Here is a 13,436-nt window from a genome sequence, read left to right on the forward strand (position 1 = left end):
ATCAATTTCTATTACACCTCTCTACAATGAAAGCACCCTTAGCCTCGCCACACCTTGGGGCCTGCACCTTGCCAGTTCTTAAGCTCATCCATAGGCTGGATGGGCCTCCACAAGGCATTTGGGAGCCAGATGCCTTCTTGTAGTTAGCAAGCATTTGTGTATAGCATAATTTCTTTTGTCACAGAACTCACCAGGGTCCTTCGCATTAAAAGCGCCTGGGAAATGGGTAACAGGACCGGGGGTGCCTGCCATGAATGGTAGGAGGTACTTAGTCTTGCAAATCAAAGACTGTTCTTCTAGAAGGTGACACCTACCTGTGCCTGAGCCGGTGATTTCAACATGTGCGCAGTTCTGGTACATTTCTGTTGTCCTGTAGGAGCCTCCATTCTCCATGTTGAGGTGCTCAGCGCGCAACAGGTACTTGCCTGGTGGTGTCGCCGCGGGGATGGTGAAGTTCATCTTGCATCTCTTGTCAGTATGCCGCATCTGTATATCCTTGAATACGATGGAGCATACGATGTTGATCCGTTCCTCAGACCTGTAGTCCCAATGGATTCCGTCCGATGCTCCCTTGACGTCGATTTTGAACCTACGAAATATGGCGTCGGCTTTGCCACACCGGTCTCAGACTTGGCGTGGATGGATGATACTCACCAGTCTCCATCGCCCTTGTACTCATTCAAGTCGTCGCCCGGTGCCTTGGACAACCACGCAGTTGCGGGACCGTTGTGGTACATGTAAAAGCTCGGGTCGAACTGCGTGCCCATCCCATCAGCGTCCGTTCAACAACACCCGGGCAGTTGGTCAGACTTACATCGGTGAAATCCTCACTCTCGTCACGCCGGTTCATGCTCTGCCCCTTGGCAGCGAATCCGATTGTGCTACCCGCTGCGATCTTGAGCGTCTTGATCGGCCACAGCGGGAGGGTGGCGTTGTTTCCGCACATGGCGCTTGGCCCGGAGTAGTCGTAGTTGGGCTGAAAGATGCCGGTGACTGGGCTATGTGGTGTCTTTAGGGATATTTGGACTGGAGGGGAGCGCCTAAGAGGGGACGCACCGGATGTACTCCCAGCGCTTGGAGACTACCCCGTCCACGACGGTATAGGGGTAGCCATCTAGATTTTGTACCGTTAGTCAAATGTAGTGGGGAAGATGGTGGTGGAGAAAGCGGCATACAGTGGCCGTTGGCCTGGTGCAGACCCGAGAGGCCCAGAAGTGTGAGCTGTTGAAGGGAGATCTTCATGGTGGACAGATCAGAGCACAAAGCCTCAATGTTCAGACGGGGTTCTTTGACCGTGACACAATCGCTCACTTCTTTTCCTGGTGCGTGCGCTGAGACCAGTAGGTATATACCCGTTGCTACCTCTATCCGCATGAGTTGGGGTCCTGTAATGGTCGAGCAAGAACACTTCTCCCACGGCTTGTGCTTAATGGTCTCAATGTGTCAACATGCAATTGTGTGACACCGTCACGGCGTTTCTATCAAATTGCGCTGCCTCGGATCTGGTTGCTCGGACTTTCTGTTAATCTCGGAGTGCATATATGTCTGCATGTCGCTCCGTGGCACCGGGGCACGGATACGGCAATGGGGATTACAAACACCATAGACACGGAGTGTATTTAGCCATATTAATGTTGCGCATTCCACTGATAATCCTGGGACGTACTAGTATATGCCGTCATTTAGGTACGCACAACACCAAAGGTCCAAGTGATGGAGAGACCGAATCAGTCCAGGGGCTCGTCAGTATTGTTGTAGTTGAAAGTGATATGCTCTCTAGCTCTTGCTAGTGGAAGGCTGGCTTCAATACTACTAGTGTATTTGACATCAGTGCTTTCAAGCTGACCTCGTTCGCTTTACTAAGTACCATACATGCTGCCCTCGAATCGTCTTCAGTTTCCATCTGACATGCACGCTTCCGGAATTCCAGCAAAATTTGACTCCTAGATCTTCCAAAAGCGCACCGTGGAGTCACCATCGTGAGTGACGGCATAATCTCTCTTCTTTAGCAACGAGAAGCGAGAGCTACCCCAGGAATGATCAGTGTTGCGAACAGTCCAGAGCCACTCAACATTCTTGTCGAAGTCGTACAAGTACCGTCCATCGCGCCACACCCAAGTAAGCTTACTGCCATTGTCAAACCACTTGGTGTCTACAGGGTTATAGACGTATTCACGGACGTCGACCTGCCATGTTTGAACGACCTCGGCGGAAGGTATGTTGAAGATTCGCAATCGACCATTGTCGCCGATAATCATCTGCTGGCTGGTGGGACTCCAGTCCAGCTGACGGGGCCAGTCGTTGAAGCCCTTGATTTCAAGGGGGGCAGCTGTGAGGTTGCTGAGGGTGTAGATTTGCACAGTCATGTTGCCGCTGCCTACCACAATGGCGATGTATTTCCCGTCGGGTGAGAAGCGGGTAGCCCAGTTTTGTGCTTTGGTCGCGGGGAACGTGAAGATTTTCTCGCCAGAAGTAGCATTCCATAGGTCCGCCGTTTGTTCGTGCCAGCTGACCGTTGCCAAGTGCACACCGTCTGGGGCGAAGCTGAGGTCTGTGATATCAGGCTGGCCGTCCAGTGTGGCAACTGGAGCGTCACTAGTAGTCTCCAAGTCGTATATGTACCCGTAGGGTGAGGCCAGCTTGCCTTGCTTGCTGATGGCGCCAATACCACCCTCGTAGGTTATCGGAGGGCCGACAGGTTGGAGGTCTGGTCCTATATATTGCCGTACAGTGAAGGCTGCGTAGTCGTATCGATACCTTGCGCCAGTTGTGAAGACGTCATATCCGCCTTTCGAGGCCGGTCGAAGGGTGAGAGTCTGTGCCACATTGCCATCTGGGACCCGAAGAGAAAAGGTTGAGGCTGTGGCGTTGGTGTCCAGGTCGATGAATTTCACGTGCGATCCGTTGAACAGCGCAAGGTATTTCTCGTCCTCGGTGACCACGCTTCCAAAGACATCGTCGGGTGATGGCTCGTTGAATTGGTAATTGAAACTTTCAGAACCCCAGGCCTTGGGGTAACCGGGCGCCCACTTCGCAGAAACGTTGTTTTGTGCAAAATTGAGTTTGGTCTTGGGAATGACAAAGTCAATGACGGCCGCCGTATTGACACGGGGAACAGAATGCGAATTGGCTGCTTGAAGCAAGCCCGCACTGGCAAGAATCAGGACGAGCAGAGACATCTCAGGCACTGAGACGAAAATGCAACTAGTAATATTCTGCCACAAGTTCTTGGAAATAATACCATGAGAGTATCGACCTGCCGTTCCAGGTCGAAGTTTGAAGCGGACATTCTGTGCCACTAGTAGTAATAGTGACTACGACAGAAGAAGTAAACGGACCATTAGCCGTCCGCTCTACCTTCTTGGAACTCGGATGAAGGTTTGTGAAGCCTTTAGGCATATTTTGGGTCGTACTGAATAACAGCCTCCTTTTCGAGGGATGTTAGCAAAGCTTATGCACACTTACATTGGAACTTTGGATCTTGAAGTAACACAAGTTCTGAAAGCTAAATTGCTGCTGCATTCGGATTTAAGGGCTCTTCCCAAGGAGTCCTGGTGATTCCGTGGCTGAATGAGTCCGGTATCCTTATTGAGCTGCAGCTGGATTGCTGCTAGGGTAGGATATTTGATATAGCCGGTCACACCCCTCAGCGATCATCATCTTGCTTCTTCAAATGCAATGCATATCTGGAATTGCCGTCTTATGCAACCCGTCTCAGGTGACAGTTATCATAGCGGCCGTTGTAGTTACCTAAGGTACCTAGGTATGTAGTCTAGTAATGGGTTTGCTAAGGTAGGTCGCTAATGACGCCCAATAAACAGTCGTAGTCTCTACATGCTTACTAGTGACTACCCCTATAAGGTCGGATTCGTGTTGGACTTGCTTGTGCGGTCGGATTCAAGAGCCTTGGAAGGTATTAGATATTCAACCATAGGGCAACATGTTGAGGTTTCAGTTAGAGCACTAGTATCGTACACAGAAGTGCCGTTATGTGTTGTGCGGTGTAAGGTAGGAGCAGAGACTACTGCGGCGCAGGATAGTGAGATCTCTTTTCACCAGGTATACTCCGTACAACCAAATGCGTCCATATGCATGCCTATGTAGTATAGATCTCCAGACTACCTAGGCCCCGAATATAGTTACATCCATGCACGCCTCGGACTGATGATATTAACTGAGCTAGTTTCATCTGAGAACTGCATATGCAAGGGCGGCCTGGGAAGTCTGACTCGGCTTGTGCAGGAACGCATTTAGTTACATTGAAAGAGATTTCATAATATCGTGCTACAGCTAGCAAGGGTCTACTGGCGTGTTGTCTAATCTCTAGGACTGTCCTTAGGTTCTTATACTTGTATGTACTCCGATACTCCCTTAGGCGTGCTAGACCCTCTACTAGCATTACATAGGAGAACCGCGCCATATACCTTATATAGGCCGGATGGAAAAGCCAATCTCTCCTTCTATCTCTCTCTGGTATGCAAGCCCCGGATGCGGAAAGGGAATGTAGCTGTCGCGCCACCATGGTACTAGTAGCAGCCGAATACTTTCCTGAGCGGCCAGTAGGGGCTAGGGATCGGCCATCCAGCATCTCCCAAATGCCATCAGGGCGCTCTTTACAAAGCTCTTGTATCCCCAGCTGCAGTGCCGGGTTGTACTTTACCTTCGCAAGTGTAGTATGCGATAACTACTAAGAGAGGAAAAAATCATGCAAAAATCGTCACCTGTAGGATTCGAACCTACGCTCCCGAAGGAACTGCCTAATCAGCTAACTGTGAATTAGCAGGGCAGCGCGTTAACCACTCCGCCAAAGTGACTTGACTTGAAGATCAATCTCATTTGTTTTATTTATCAATGTGCTACTGCGCGAGGATGTTGCCTTATCTGCGCTTGGTTTGCTTGTAAGAGTGGCACCACCTGCCTCGGCTTTAATGTTATTCAAACGAACATGTCAAAAATCCCGAGTTCAGGAGAACTTTTCACCTTATACTATCTTCCAACCTCTAGCATTGCTTGGTATACCTAACTCAAGATGAATTCAGTCATCAGCGCGCCCACATCCTAGATAAGGTAGAGCTACATCATGATAGCGGCCGTTACTTCTTCGCAACAAAACCGTTTGAGATGGGGGAAGGAGCAAACCACGTTTTCACCACTAGACTCGGCCACCTGCAGTCTACAGGTGCCGTCGACGGCGCCAACGCAGTCAACTCCTCAACCCGAGAAAAATCTGTGCGATAATGCCATCGACCAAGCGAACCGCGTCAAAACAGCAGAGTTGATTCCCAAACCCCAGAACAACTCCACGAACGTACTACACAGTACGCGCTAATACTACTAAACTCCCTCATGATCCTCTTCTAGTATCCCATCCGCCTTGTCAGCCCTGCCAGTGGCTCCCCTCCTGCGTGGCTTCAGCCAATCGTTCATGCCAGGGGGCCAATAGACTCTGTTGTCGGGCCCGCCCATCGAGATTTCCTCTTCCGGGACCTCCCTTGCCGTGTTCACTTCGATCTGATCACCAGCACCAGAGCCAACATCGTTCAGGTCGATCGGGTCCTCATCCGGGGCCCGCTTCCGCTTCAGGTTCACCGCCGGCTTCTGCTTCTTTTTCGGAATCTGCGGCGCGGGGCGCGGCTCGTCCTCGCGCTCGTAAGGGATCATGTCGTTAATCTTTTCAAAGCCGGGCAGTTTGAAGGTGCGCATCAGCTCGAACACTGCCTGTTCTTTGTCCTTGGCCTCGATCATCAGGTCCATGTCTGGCGGACACGGAGGGAGCGTCATGACGCGCGGGCTGTGCTTTCGCCGGTCTCGAGGTGTTACGGCGCCGGGGCAGGGCTCGCTGTAGTGCATCTTTTGCTTGATGCCCTTGCGCCGCCATGTCGCGGCGATGCGCTCCATGATCTCGGGCTGGTTGATGTCGTAGGTGCCTTCGCGGCACTGGGTGCTGTCGAAGATGATGTTGTGATGGTGGTAGTCGAGCACCAGGGGGATGTTCAGCTCCTCGCAAATGGGGAGCAGGTCGTGCACGCTCCAGGCTACGTCGTCATTCTCGAGCACCAGACGGGCTTTGATGGAGGGCGTGAGCCTGGCGTAGTTTTTGCGGAACCTGTCGAGGGTGGCGGCCTTGTCGCCGTAGACGCCTCCCATATGCAGGATCATGACGGCGTCGCGGTTCTGCTGTTCGGGCAGTCGAAGGAGAGACAGCATCTCGTCGTGGTATTCCAGGTCCCGGATCGCCGCGTCAACAACCTCCTGACGGGGTGAGCCAAGTTGAGTGAACTGCATAACCTTTGTAAGAACCTTGCCAGGGGAGGAGTCGCTCGGGAACAAGGGGCAAGAACATACCTGGCCAGGATGTGTGGTCAATCGATGACCCAGCTCAGCGGCTACTTTGCCAACCTCGGCGAGAACCTCGGAAGCAAAGGGAGCTAGCTTGTAACCGTGCTCCGGATGGCTAGCAAAGGGAAACATCTCGGAACTGAGGCGCATAAACTTGATGCCGTACTTGTCGTTCCACCGCAGCATCTTGATGATGTCTCTGGCATTAGCCAGGCCAAGGTTCTGCAGAAACTTTTCGCCCAGCTCCATTTCTGGATCCTTGGACTTGTCCGGCCTATTCTTCACGGCATGCTCGGGCTGGTCAGGGTCTCTGAGGGGATAGCGATGGTCAACTATGGAAGCCATACGACAGGTGCGCGAACCAAAGACTGGCGTCTTGGCTGAGCGCAGGTACGTGTTAAGGCAAGCCTAGCAGTGGTTGTTAGGAAACCTTTCTCGGGGCGAAAGATGGGAATTAGGTACTAACATAACCTAGGCGGCCTTTCCAGGGCAGCGGGAGGTATGGGCTGTTGACGGGAGGAGGTCGTGCAGCGCCCCGCTCTGGTAGGTCGAAGGCTTCTTCGGGCGCATCTATTCGTTTTCTCTCGGGGTCTAAACCTTGTCCATCGGTGATGTCTTTCTCAAAGAACGAGTCCTTCTCTGGCGGGGTGGGCTGCTGGGTATTCGCTTGCGCTTTCGCTTTCGGCTCGGGCATCTTCATGCTCACTTCCCTGGCAGACTCTATGCGTGCCATGTCGCCGGAGGTCTTTTCGGGCAATGAGGACGAGAACTGCGACTCCTCCACCTTTCGCTTCTGTCTCTTTGTCGCCGTCATCAGCCGGCGCTCCATTCTCGCCAACCCCTCGATGGCGAGTTGAACCCCCTCCTTGACCGTTTCGTGTCGCCCCTGCACCACGTCTTCATTCTCAGCCTCGTCGGCGTCGACCTTGACGCCCAACATCTTCCCGTGCCCCGGTCGACCCTCCCGCTGACCCTCCTGCTGCTGCTCGCGCTGCTGATCCATTGGCTTCGTCACTCGGCGGCTGGACCGTCGGAGCTGGGCTTGAGGCTGTGCCGGAGATCCTGGCGTGGGTGTAGGGTTTGAGTCCGTTTCGCCTTGGGAATTGGGTTTCGGAGGTGATCGGGTTTTGGGCGCCATAGTACCTGCAGTCAGGGGCTGGGGTTGATATAAGGGGGGAAGGGAGGTTGAAGTGCGAAGCGCGACGCTGCGGAACAAAGGGTCCACGGGGCCAAGAGACGGACTAGCAATAACGGGATCCGGACAGAGGGGCGGAAGAGGGCAGATATTCTTGGTCTGCGGATGCGGGCAAGAGGAAAGCCGAAACACGGAGTGACCAGCAAGTACGGTAGCGGACACGCGGCCAATGAGTTGGTGGGCGAGATACAGCTGAGAATGGCGGTGATGGGCAGCGTGCCCCAGTATATACATGTACTGAAGTCGAAGGAGGTGGTCCAAAGTGGTTACCTAGGGTAGACAACCAGACAAGCACCAGGCTGAGACAGCCTTGTGGACACCTGCTGGCGATTGGGGGGGCGGCTGGACTGGCAATTTACCTCTCGGGGTGTGATGGGCCAGTGAAGGACTGGACTCAAGGGGAGTGGTGATAACACAAGTTTGTTGGCTGCAGGTAGATGAGGGGTATCATGTATAAAAGGTAGGTAATTGTTGCAAGAGGCCCAGTCCATTCCAGTTTGATGTCAACTGTGGTTCATGGCTTCCAGCCGATGCCTAATAGGTGTGGTTGCTAGTCCTCCTGGGTCCTCCCGCCACTAGTTAAAGTTCCCTCCTATTTGTCGCCTCCGCCCCCCTGAATGACTCCATTAGAGGCGGGAACGCTTGAATCGAGACGCCGGAGAAAATTCAAAAGCTCCGCGTGGCGGCCTCAGGCAGGACAGCAATACTAAGTACTCACAACTGTGTAACAGGTTGGGCTGGTGCAGCTCAGAGACAAGTCGAACGGGTTTGCTACGAAGTTTGTTTGTCGATGAGGTCATCAGGTCCCCTCGAGGGGTCAAAGAGGGGCGGGGCCGAGCTATGGTGCAGGGCAATGCAGGCATGCAACCGTCATCCCCAACCCCTGTAACTCGCACCCTGCACCAAACGGGTAGGCTGTTACACCGTATTGTACCGTGTTGTACATACCTAGAGTTTGACTGTGGTTCCAGCTTTCACTGTCAAAAACTTTCCAGGTTGACACAGCCCTCTTTCTATCATCCAGCCTCGGATCAGCTTCATACTCTAAGAGAAGAGACCGGGGGTTGTCTGACAAGGTGTATCACCCGACTGCCTTAGTAATAGAACTCTGCTACCCGCAATATACATACGTCTTACATACTTTCAACACACTTACTGTAGAATGTGTAAGTACACGTAGGTATCTGTAGTCAAATACTGTACTGAAAAATCCCGCTCATCCCACGGCGAAACCGACGATCATCGGAGTACTCTCCGCCTCCGATGTCCTGCTAGGCTCGGCACCCGTGACCTCCCCGAGCGCTCCACGAGAACTTCCCACTATTCTGTAAGCGCAGATACTACAGTGCACTAGCTCGACTAGTAGAAAAAAAAAGATCAAAATTAACTTGAAATCTGTCGACCAGTGCTCCCTCGATGCCACCAAGTACCGATCCACGACCCTCGAGTCTAGATCTCTACAGGCCTCGGCCTCTGCTCGGTAGGGCATAGATTCCAGGCCGCTACTACCAAGGGAATTCCTAGCCCCCACGCTTCTCGCCATGTCCACAGCCAGGCCAATGTCCTTCCTCATCAGCTGGACCCTGAACCGTGGACCCGCCTCTGTACCCGTTCGACGATGGGGCCGCGGACATATGTACGCCGGGCACGGGTTGGCGTTCTGCGCGGTGCCGGCGGCAGGACCGACTGTCAGCACGCCCGCATCCCCATGTCCATGGCTTCTGCGCTACTAGTATTGTGATCAATGATGCCCAAGAGGTTAGTACAGTGCAGTAGTTGTTGGCCAGCTTGGCTGCCAGACCAAGCGAGGGTTCCCCGCAGGCGATCACTTTCCCGCCCATGGTTTGCAGCAGAGCCGTTAGCCGGGGCATGTTGGGATCCAACGGCGCGCAGCCCAGGAAGAATGCCAGACTGGCGTTCTCGGCGCCCAGGACTGGACGCCACCGTGACCGCTCACAAGTGCATCGTAAAATGATATATAGTTGGCGAGATGGCCGCCAACTCCTGCTTGACGTGCAGGTTCGTCCCTGTGTCAATGGTTGAGCAGTCGATCAGGGCTTGGGAGCCGCATAGGGAGTCAGGGCTGCCTTGATGCCAAACGCTGGATCGAGGTACACAGTCCTATGATGAATGCGCTCGGACAGCATCGATATAATACCATCCTGGCCATGTCAATACCCATTAGACTCATTGTCAGGGCAGTGCAGTACAGAAAGTGTGCATTGCAGTTGTCGCAACGTTTCCTAAGCGCTGCCAGCCCCCAAAACAAGGTCCGGCTGGCAGGCGCAGAGCTGATCTAAGGGGACAGCCCCTGATCATGTACATACATAGATGTATATCCATGATCCATCACGAACCACTGCAGAAGATGTGTAGTTTCTTGGCAAAGGTTGATCACCAAGGGCGTCCCCATAGCCCCAAGCGGCCAAGCCCACCCTAATGAAGCCAACGGTCCTCAGAAGCGGCCCGTCTTGTGTTGAGGATGACATGGCTGGACACTCTGATGGATCGGGTCCAATTCGGTAGGGGTTCAGTGGGTTGACAAGGGCAGGCTACTTTTTTATGATCTGCTCCTAACATATCATCTTCGTCTTTCTCGAGACATCTTACCTACCAACCTACCTACCAAGCAGAGTAAGAGGGGGGGTCTGACCATACGGTCTGGCTTTTGACATTGAAGTCCGGCACTAGCATATTAAACTGTAATGACAACATTATGGTACCTAATAGGTAACATGATGTTTCCTAGCTAGATACCTAATATTCGTATAATGGTATGTACATGTCACAGTACTGCTAGTGCCGAACTACAATGTTATGAGATAGAACGTACGGTCAAAGAACCCCCCTTACTCTGCTGGAAAACACCCGTCGTTGTGCGGCAACCACTCATTCTTCGAGCCGGAACTGTTGGACTCGTCTCGAACCATCTAGCTCCCTAACCCAGAGGGTCCGGCCAAAACTAAAGCAGCCACTGTAGTCACTTAAACTACAACGTCCGCCTCGATCGAGCTTTTCTTCCCGTGGAAACCCCTCGAAGACCTTCCTTCAACCATGGATATCTTCCAAGACGGCAGCCTTTACGTCCTTGACGCGCCAGGCTGCCGTCTCCCAGGGAACAACAACCTTTTGGCACGTGTCGACATTGGGAAACGGCTGTACCTAGCCGGTGATGGAATGATACCTGTCATGGTTGCCGCATTGTGCGAAGGGAACTGGAGCATGACTTGACAGCAGTGGCTCAGTGTGTTGTATCCATGCCAACGGTATGGACATGGAGCCCTGAGACGATCCAGCTGGTCAAGGATCTGGAAGGAAAAGGGATCGAACCGTCGAGGTCAATCTTGCTCGGGATGTCGAATAGGCGGGCTGATCCAAGGAATTGGACACGGTTTTCCGGAGCTGGTCAATCTTCAATATTAACCCTCAGGGCACACCTATGGTACTACCATTGGGTATGTACTAGTAAGTTCTGCCTTTCGATTTACCTGTCTTGTAACGCTAGCTACCAACATAGTATTGGGCAGGTGCATGTGATTGTGGCTTCGGGGGACACTGCTGTGCCTCTGCGGCTGAGGTTGTCGGCACCCTTTCTATGTGAAGTGTGATGACTGTCGTTTTGCTCCGCATTGCCAGTGAGGTGGCGATCTAGCGAGGCATTTAACAGGATCATATCGTCCATACCTTAGTTGGGTAGGTATCCCCCTAAGATACCCAAGTATATAAGATTCAGGTCTTCAAATTCCATATGACAGCAATATTTTTCTGTCTTGTGCTGCTTCGGACTGCTCCTCAAAATGATCGGCGCAAAGCCTGAGATCTGCTCTGTTTGCCTAGCCATCCCGTTCGAGTCCCTCCCGAGTGAGGAGGAGACGGCAATTCCCCACCACGGGTCCCTCCGCGAGCTGGTGGCATCGTCTTCACAAGGCTGTGGGCTATGCTGGATGATTCTCCTAGCCATAGGCGACACGTGTGCCGCGGTGAAACATGAACGCCATGGCAACCGTGCCATGTTGCCGGGGGGTATTGTCAGCTACACGCGCTTCACGCTGCCCTCGGGAAAGGAGTGCATGGCACAGTCCCAGTACGGTAACTATATGGGTGGAGGCAACGCGAGGGCCGATGATGGTGCCCATTATAGAGGCCCCATGTACATTGACCCGCTTGAGCTGTTTCCGGGCGAGGAGGCCGATCGGCATCGACCGTGGCTGTTTGGCAATTGGTGGAGGTCTTATGATGCCGACCTGTCGCTTCAGCTCGTAGGCTTGTGGGTAAGGATTGGCACGACTGGTGAGATTGAACAGGCTATTGGGAATACTAGTGGTGGGACGGTGGTGTTTCGTGGGACGCAAATCAGGATCCGGGTTAGACATAGTATGGCCCCCCTTTTCCCCGTTCAAGACTGAGGAGAGAGTGTGTGCCTAACTATGAATTTCCTAGATTCTCCTCTCCGACGTCTAATACCCGGCAGGTTGAGAACTGCTGCCACGTCCTCGGCCACTGTCAAGGCGCTTTGTCAAGAGTGGATGAGCAGCTGCAATGTCAAGCACAACTGTGCTCCCCCCGCAAACTCGCCTCTGCCAACTCGCGTCCTTGACGTCGCCAATATCAACAACGGTCAAGTTAGACTCGTTCTGGGGGCGTCAGTTTCCGCCAGACCATACGTGGCCCTCAGCCACTGCTGGGGCACATCGCATCGCATCACAACCAAGCGAGACAACGTCGACGCCCACATGCGCGGCATCCCCATCGCGAACCTACCCGCAACCTTCCAGCAAACCGTGGAAATGACGCACCTCCTCGGCATTTCCTATCTCTGGATTGACTCCCTTTGCATCATCCAAGACGACGCCCAAGACTGGGAACGCGAAGCCTCGAGAATGGGCGACGTGTATGCCAACGCAAACCTGGTCATCGCCGCCGACAGCAGCACCGACGACTCGTCAGGGTGCTACACCACCATCCAAGAACGCATGCAAGTCGCCTTTGTGAGCAGCGACAATCGTTCTCTAGGCCGTATCTCGGACGCCAACGCCGCGCCGCTAGACAATACTACACCACCCGACTAGAACCTGCTCAACGCTGTCGGCATGGGTAACTTTGCCATCCTCAACCTCCCGCCCAACGGCCACCTGTTCTTCTCGCAAGAGTGGATGTCCTCCTCGTTCGACACGAGTAACCCCCAACGCCGCAATACCCTCCTCTACAGAACCAACGAAATGGGCCGCGCCTTCGACCCAATCGCCACCGAGAACCTCTCCACCCGCGGCTGGACCCTTCAGGAACGCCTCCTCGCAGCACGAACCCTGCACTTAACAAAGGCGCAAATGTACCGGGAATGCTCAAACTGCATGCTAGCCGAAGACGGCGCCGTCTTTGCACGCATGTTTCCCTCGTGGCGGTTAATAGCCACTTATGCCACAGCATCCTCCTGCTCTCCTGAAAAACAACCCCCCTGGTTCCAAGTAAACCCCCGAATCGCCTACTGCACTACCACAGCCTGGGCCCCCGAGATCTGGCTCTGCCTGGTAGAGAAATACACGGCCCGCAAACTAACCAACGAAAAAGACAAACTCCCCGCTTTATCCGGTCTGGCACGTCGCATGGCATGTCTCACCAAGGATTGCTACCACGCCGGTCTATGGCGTAGGCATTTGCTCTGCGGATTAGCCTGGCGTATGCACGTTTACGAGCCGGTTCATTTCTGTCGGGATCCCACACATGACGTTGCCATTGCCGCCAAGTCACCACCTACGCGGTGTTTTGCTTGTCACCCAAGGGCCTGGAGGGCTCCGTCGTGGAGCTGGGCGGCTGTTGATGGACCGGTTGACTTTTAAAGGTTGGATGTCAACAAACTTGTTGCTCAGCTTGTCGAATGTCGGACGCCGCTTGCTGGAAGGGA

The 13,436-nt window shown here is 53.5% G+C and overlaps 5 protein-coding genes and 1 non-coding gene across 6 annotated transcripts; 1 reads left to right on the plus strand and 5 right to left on the minus strand.

Annotated features, from left to right (window-relative positions):
* N656DRAFT_785059 (lytic polysaccharide monooxygenase) lies at positions 1-1,299 on the minus strand. The gene is made up of 8 exons (XM_064816297.1): positions 1,176-1,299; positions 1,057-1,114; positions 815-998; positions 655-755; positions 517-589; positions 315-459; positions 192-245; positions 1-133 (listed from the first exon to the last, which is right to left on the minus strand). Exons 1-8 carry the CDS (start codon positions 1,240-1,242, stop codon positions 39-41), a joined length of 777 nt encoding a protein of 258 aa, XP_064665147.1. The 5' UTR covers positions 1,243-1,299; the 3' UTR covers positions 1-38.
* Positions 1,300-1,797: 498 nt separating this feature from the next.
* Positions 1,798-3,275, minus strand: N656DRAFT_785061 (YVTN repeat-like/Quino protein amine dehydrogenase). The gene has a single exon (XM_064816298.1). The coding sequence runs from the start codon at positions 3,177-3,179 to the stop codon at positions 1,944-1,946; it is 1,236 nt and encodes a 411-aa protein (XP_064665148.1). The 5' UTR covers positions 3,180-3,275; the 3' UTR covers positions 1,798-1,943.
* A 1,440-nt stretch (positions 3,276-4,715) lies between these two features.
* Positions 4,716-4,814, minus strand: N656DRAFT_t149. The gene has a single exon. It is a non-coding gene; the product is annotated as a tRNA-Ser (tRNA).
* A 182-nt stretch (positions 4,815-4,996) lies between these two features.
* On the minus strand, positions 4,997-7,285 carry N656DRAFT_741417 (UV-endonuclease UvdE). Its single transcript, XM_064812818.1, has 3 exons — positions 6,806-7,285; positions 6,346-6,747; positions 4,997-6,279 (listed from the first exon to the last, which is right to left on the minus strand). The coding sequence occupies exons 1-3, from the start codon at positions 7,277-7,279 to the stop codon at positions 5,335-5,337; spliced, it is 1,821 nt and encodes a 606-aa protein (XP_064665149.1). The 5' UTR covers positions 7,280-7,285; the 3' UTR covers positions 4,997-5,334.
* A 1,624-nt stretch (positions 7,286-8,909) lies between these two features.
* On the minus strand, positions 8,910-9,800 carry N656DRAFT_785064 (uncharacterized protein). The gene has a single exon (XM_064816299.1). The coding sequence runs from the start codon at positions 9,403-9,405 to the stop codon at positions 9,055-9,057; it is 351 nt and encodes a 116-aa protein (XP_064665150.1). The 5' UTR covers positions 9,406-9,800; the 3' UTR covers positions 8,910-9,054.
* A 1,531-nt stretch (positions 9,801-11,331) lies between these two features.
* N656DRAFT_772426 (HET-domain-containing protein) lies at positions 11,332-13,371 on the plus strand (the record flags this gene model as incomplete). Its single annotated transcript, XM_064813929.1, has 4 exons — positions 11,332-11,805; positions 11,856-11,898; positions 11,975-12,522; positions 12,604-13,371. 4 exons carry the CDS (start codon positions 11,332-11,334, stop codon positions 13,369-13,371), a joined length of 1,833 nt encoding a protein of 610 aa, XP_064665151.1.
* Between the last annotated feature and the right edge of the window lie 65 nt (positions 13,372-13,436).

Source organism: Canariomyces notabilis (genome assembly GCF_033297395.1).
Source record: "Canariomyces notabilis strain CBS 508.74 unplaced genomic scaffold N656scaffold_40, whole genome shotgun sequence".
In the NCBI taxonomy this organism is placed as follows: domain Eukaryota; kingdom Fungi; phylum Ascomycota; class Sordariomycetes; order Sordariales; family Chaetomiaceae; genus Canariomyces; species Canariomyces notabilis.

What these genes read in the sequence shown, in the direction of transcription:
- N656DRAFT_785059 (XM_064816297.1), bottom strand. Translation starts at nt 1,242, where the DNA reads ATGAAGATCTCCCTTCAACAGCTCACACTTCTGGGCCTCTCGGGTCTG. An exon ending in AGAGTGAGGATTTCACCGAT is followed by an intron (nt 756 to 814) that starts GTAAGTCTGACC and finishes ATGGGCACGCAG; the next exon opens with TTCGACCCGAGCTTTTACAT. An exon ending in TACAAGGGCGATGGAGACTG is followed by an intron (nt 590 to 654) that starts GTGAGTATCATC and finishes CATATTTCGTAG; the next exon opens with GTTCAAAATCGACGTCAAGG.
- N656DRAFT_785061 (XM_064816298.1), bottom strand. Translation starts at nt 3,179, where the DNA reads ATGTCTCTGCTCGTCCTGATTCTTGCCAGTGCGGGCTTGCTTCAAGCA.
- N656DRAFT_741417 (XM_064812818.1), bottom strand. Translation starts at nt 7,279, where the DNA reads ATGTTGGGCGTCAAGGTCGACGCCGACGAGGCTGAGAATGAAGACGTG. An exon ending in GGAAAGGCCGCCTAGGTTAT is followed by an intron (nt 6,748 to 6,805) that starts GTTAGTACCTAA and finishes AACCACTGCTAG; the next exon opens with GCTTGCCTTAACACGTACCT. An exon ending in TGACCACACATCCTGGCCAG is followed by an intron (nt 6,280 to 6,345) that starts GTATGTTCTTGC and finishes AAGGTTATGCAG; the next exon opens with TTCACTCAACTTGGCTCACC.
- N656DRAFT_785064 (XM_064816299.1), bottom strand. Translation starts at nt 9,405, where the DNA reads ATGCCCCGGCTAACGGCTCTGCTGCAAACCATGGGCGGGAAAGTGATC.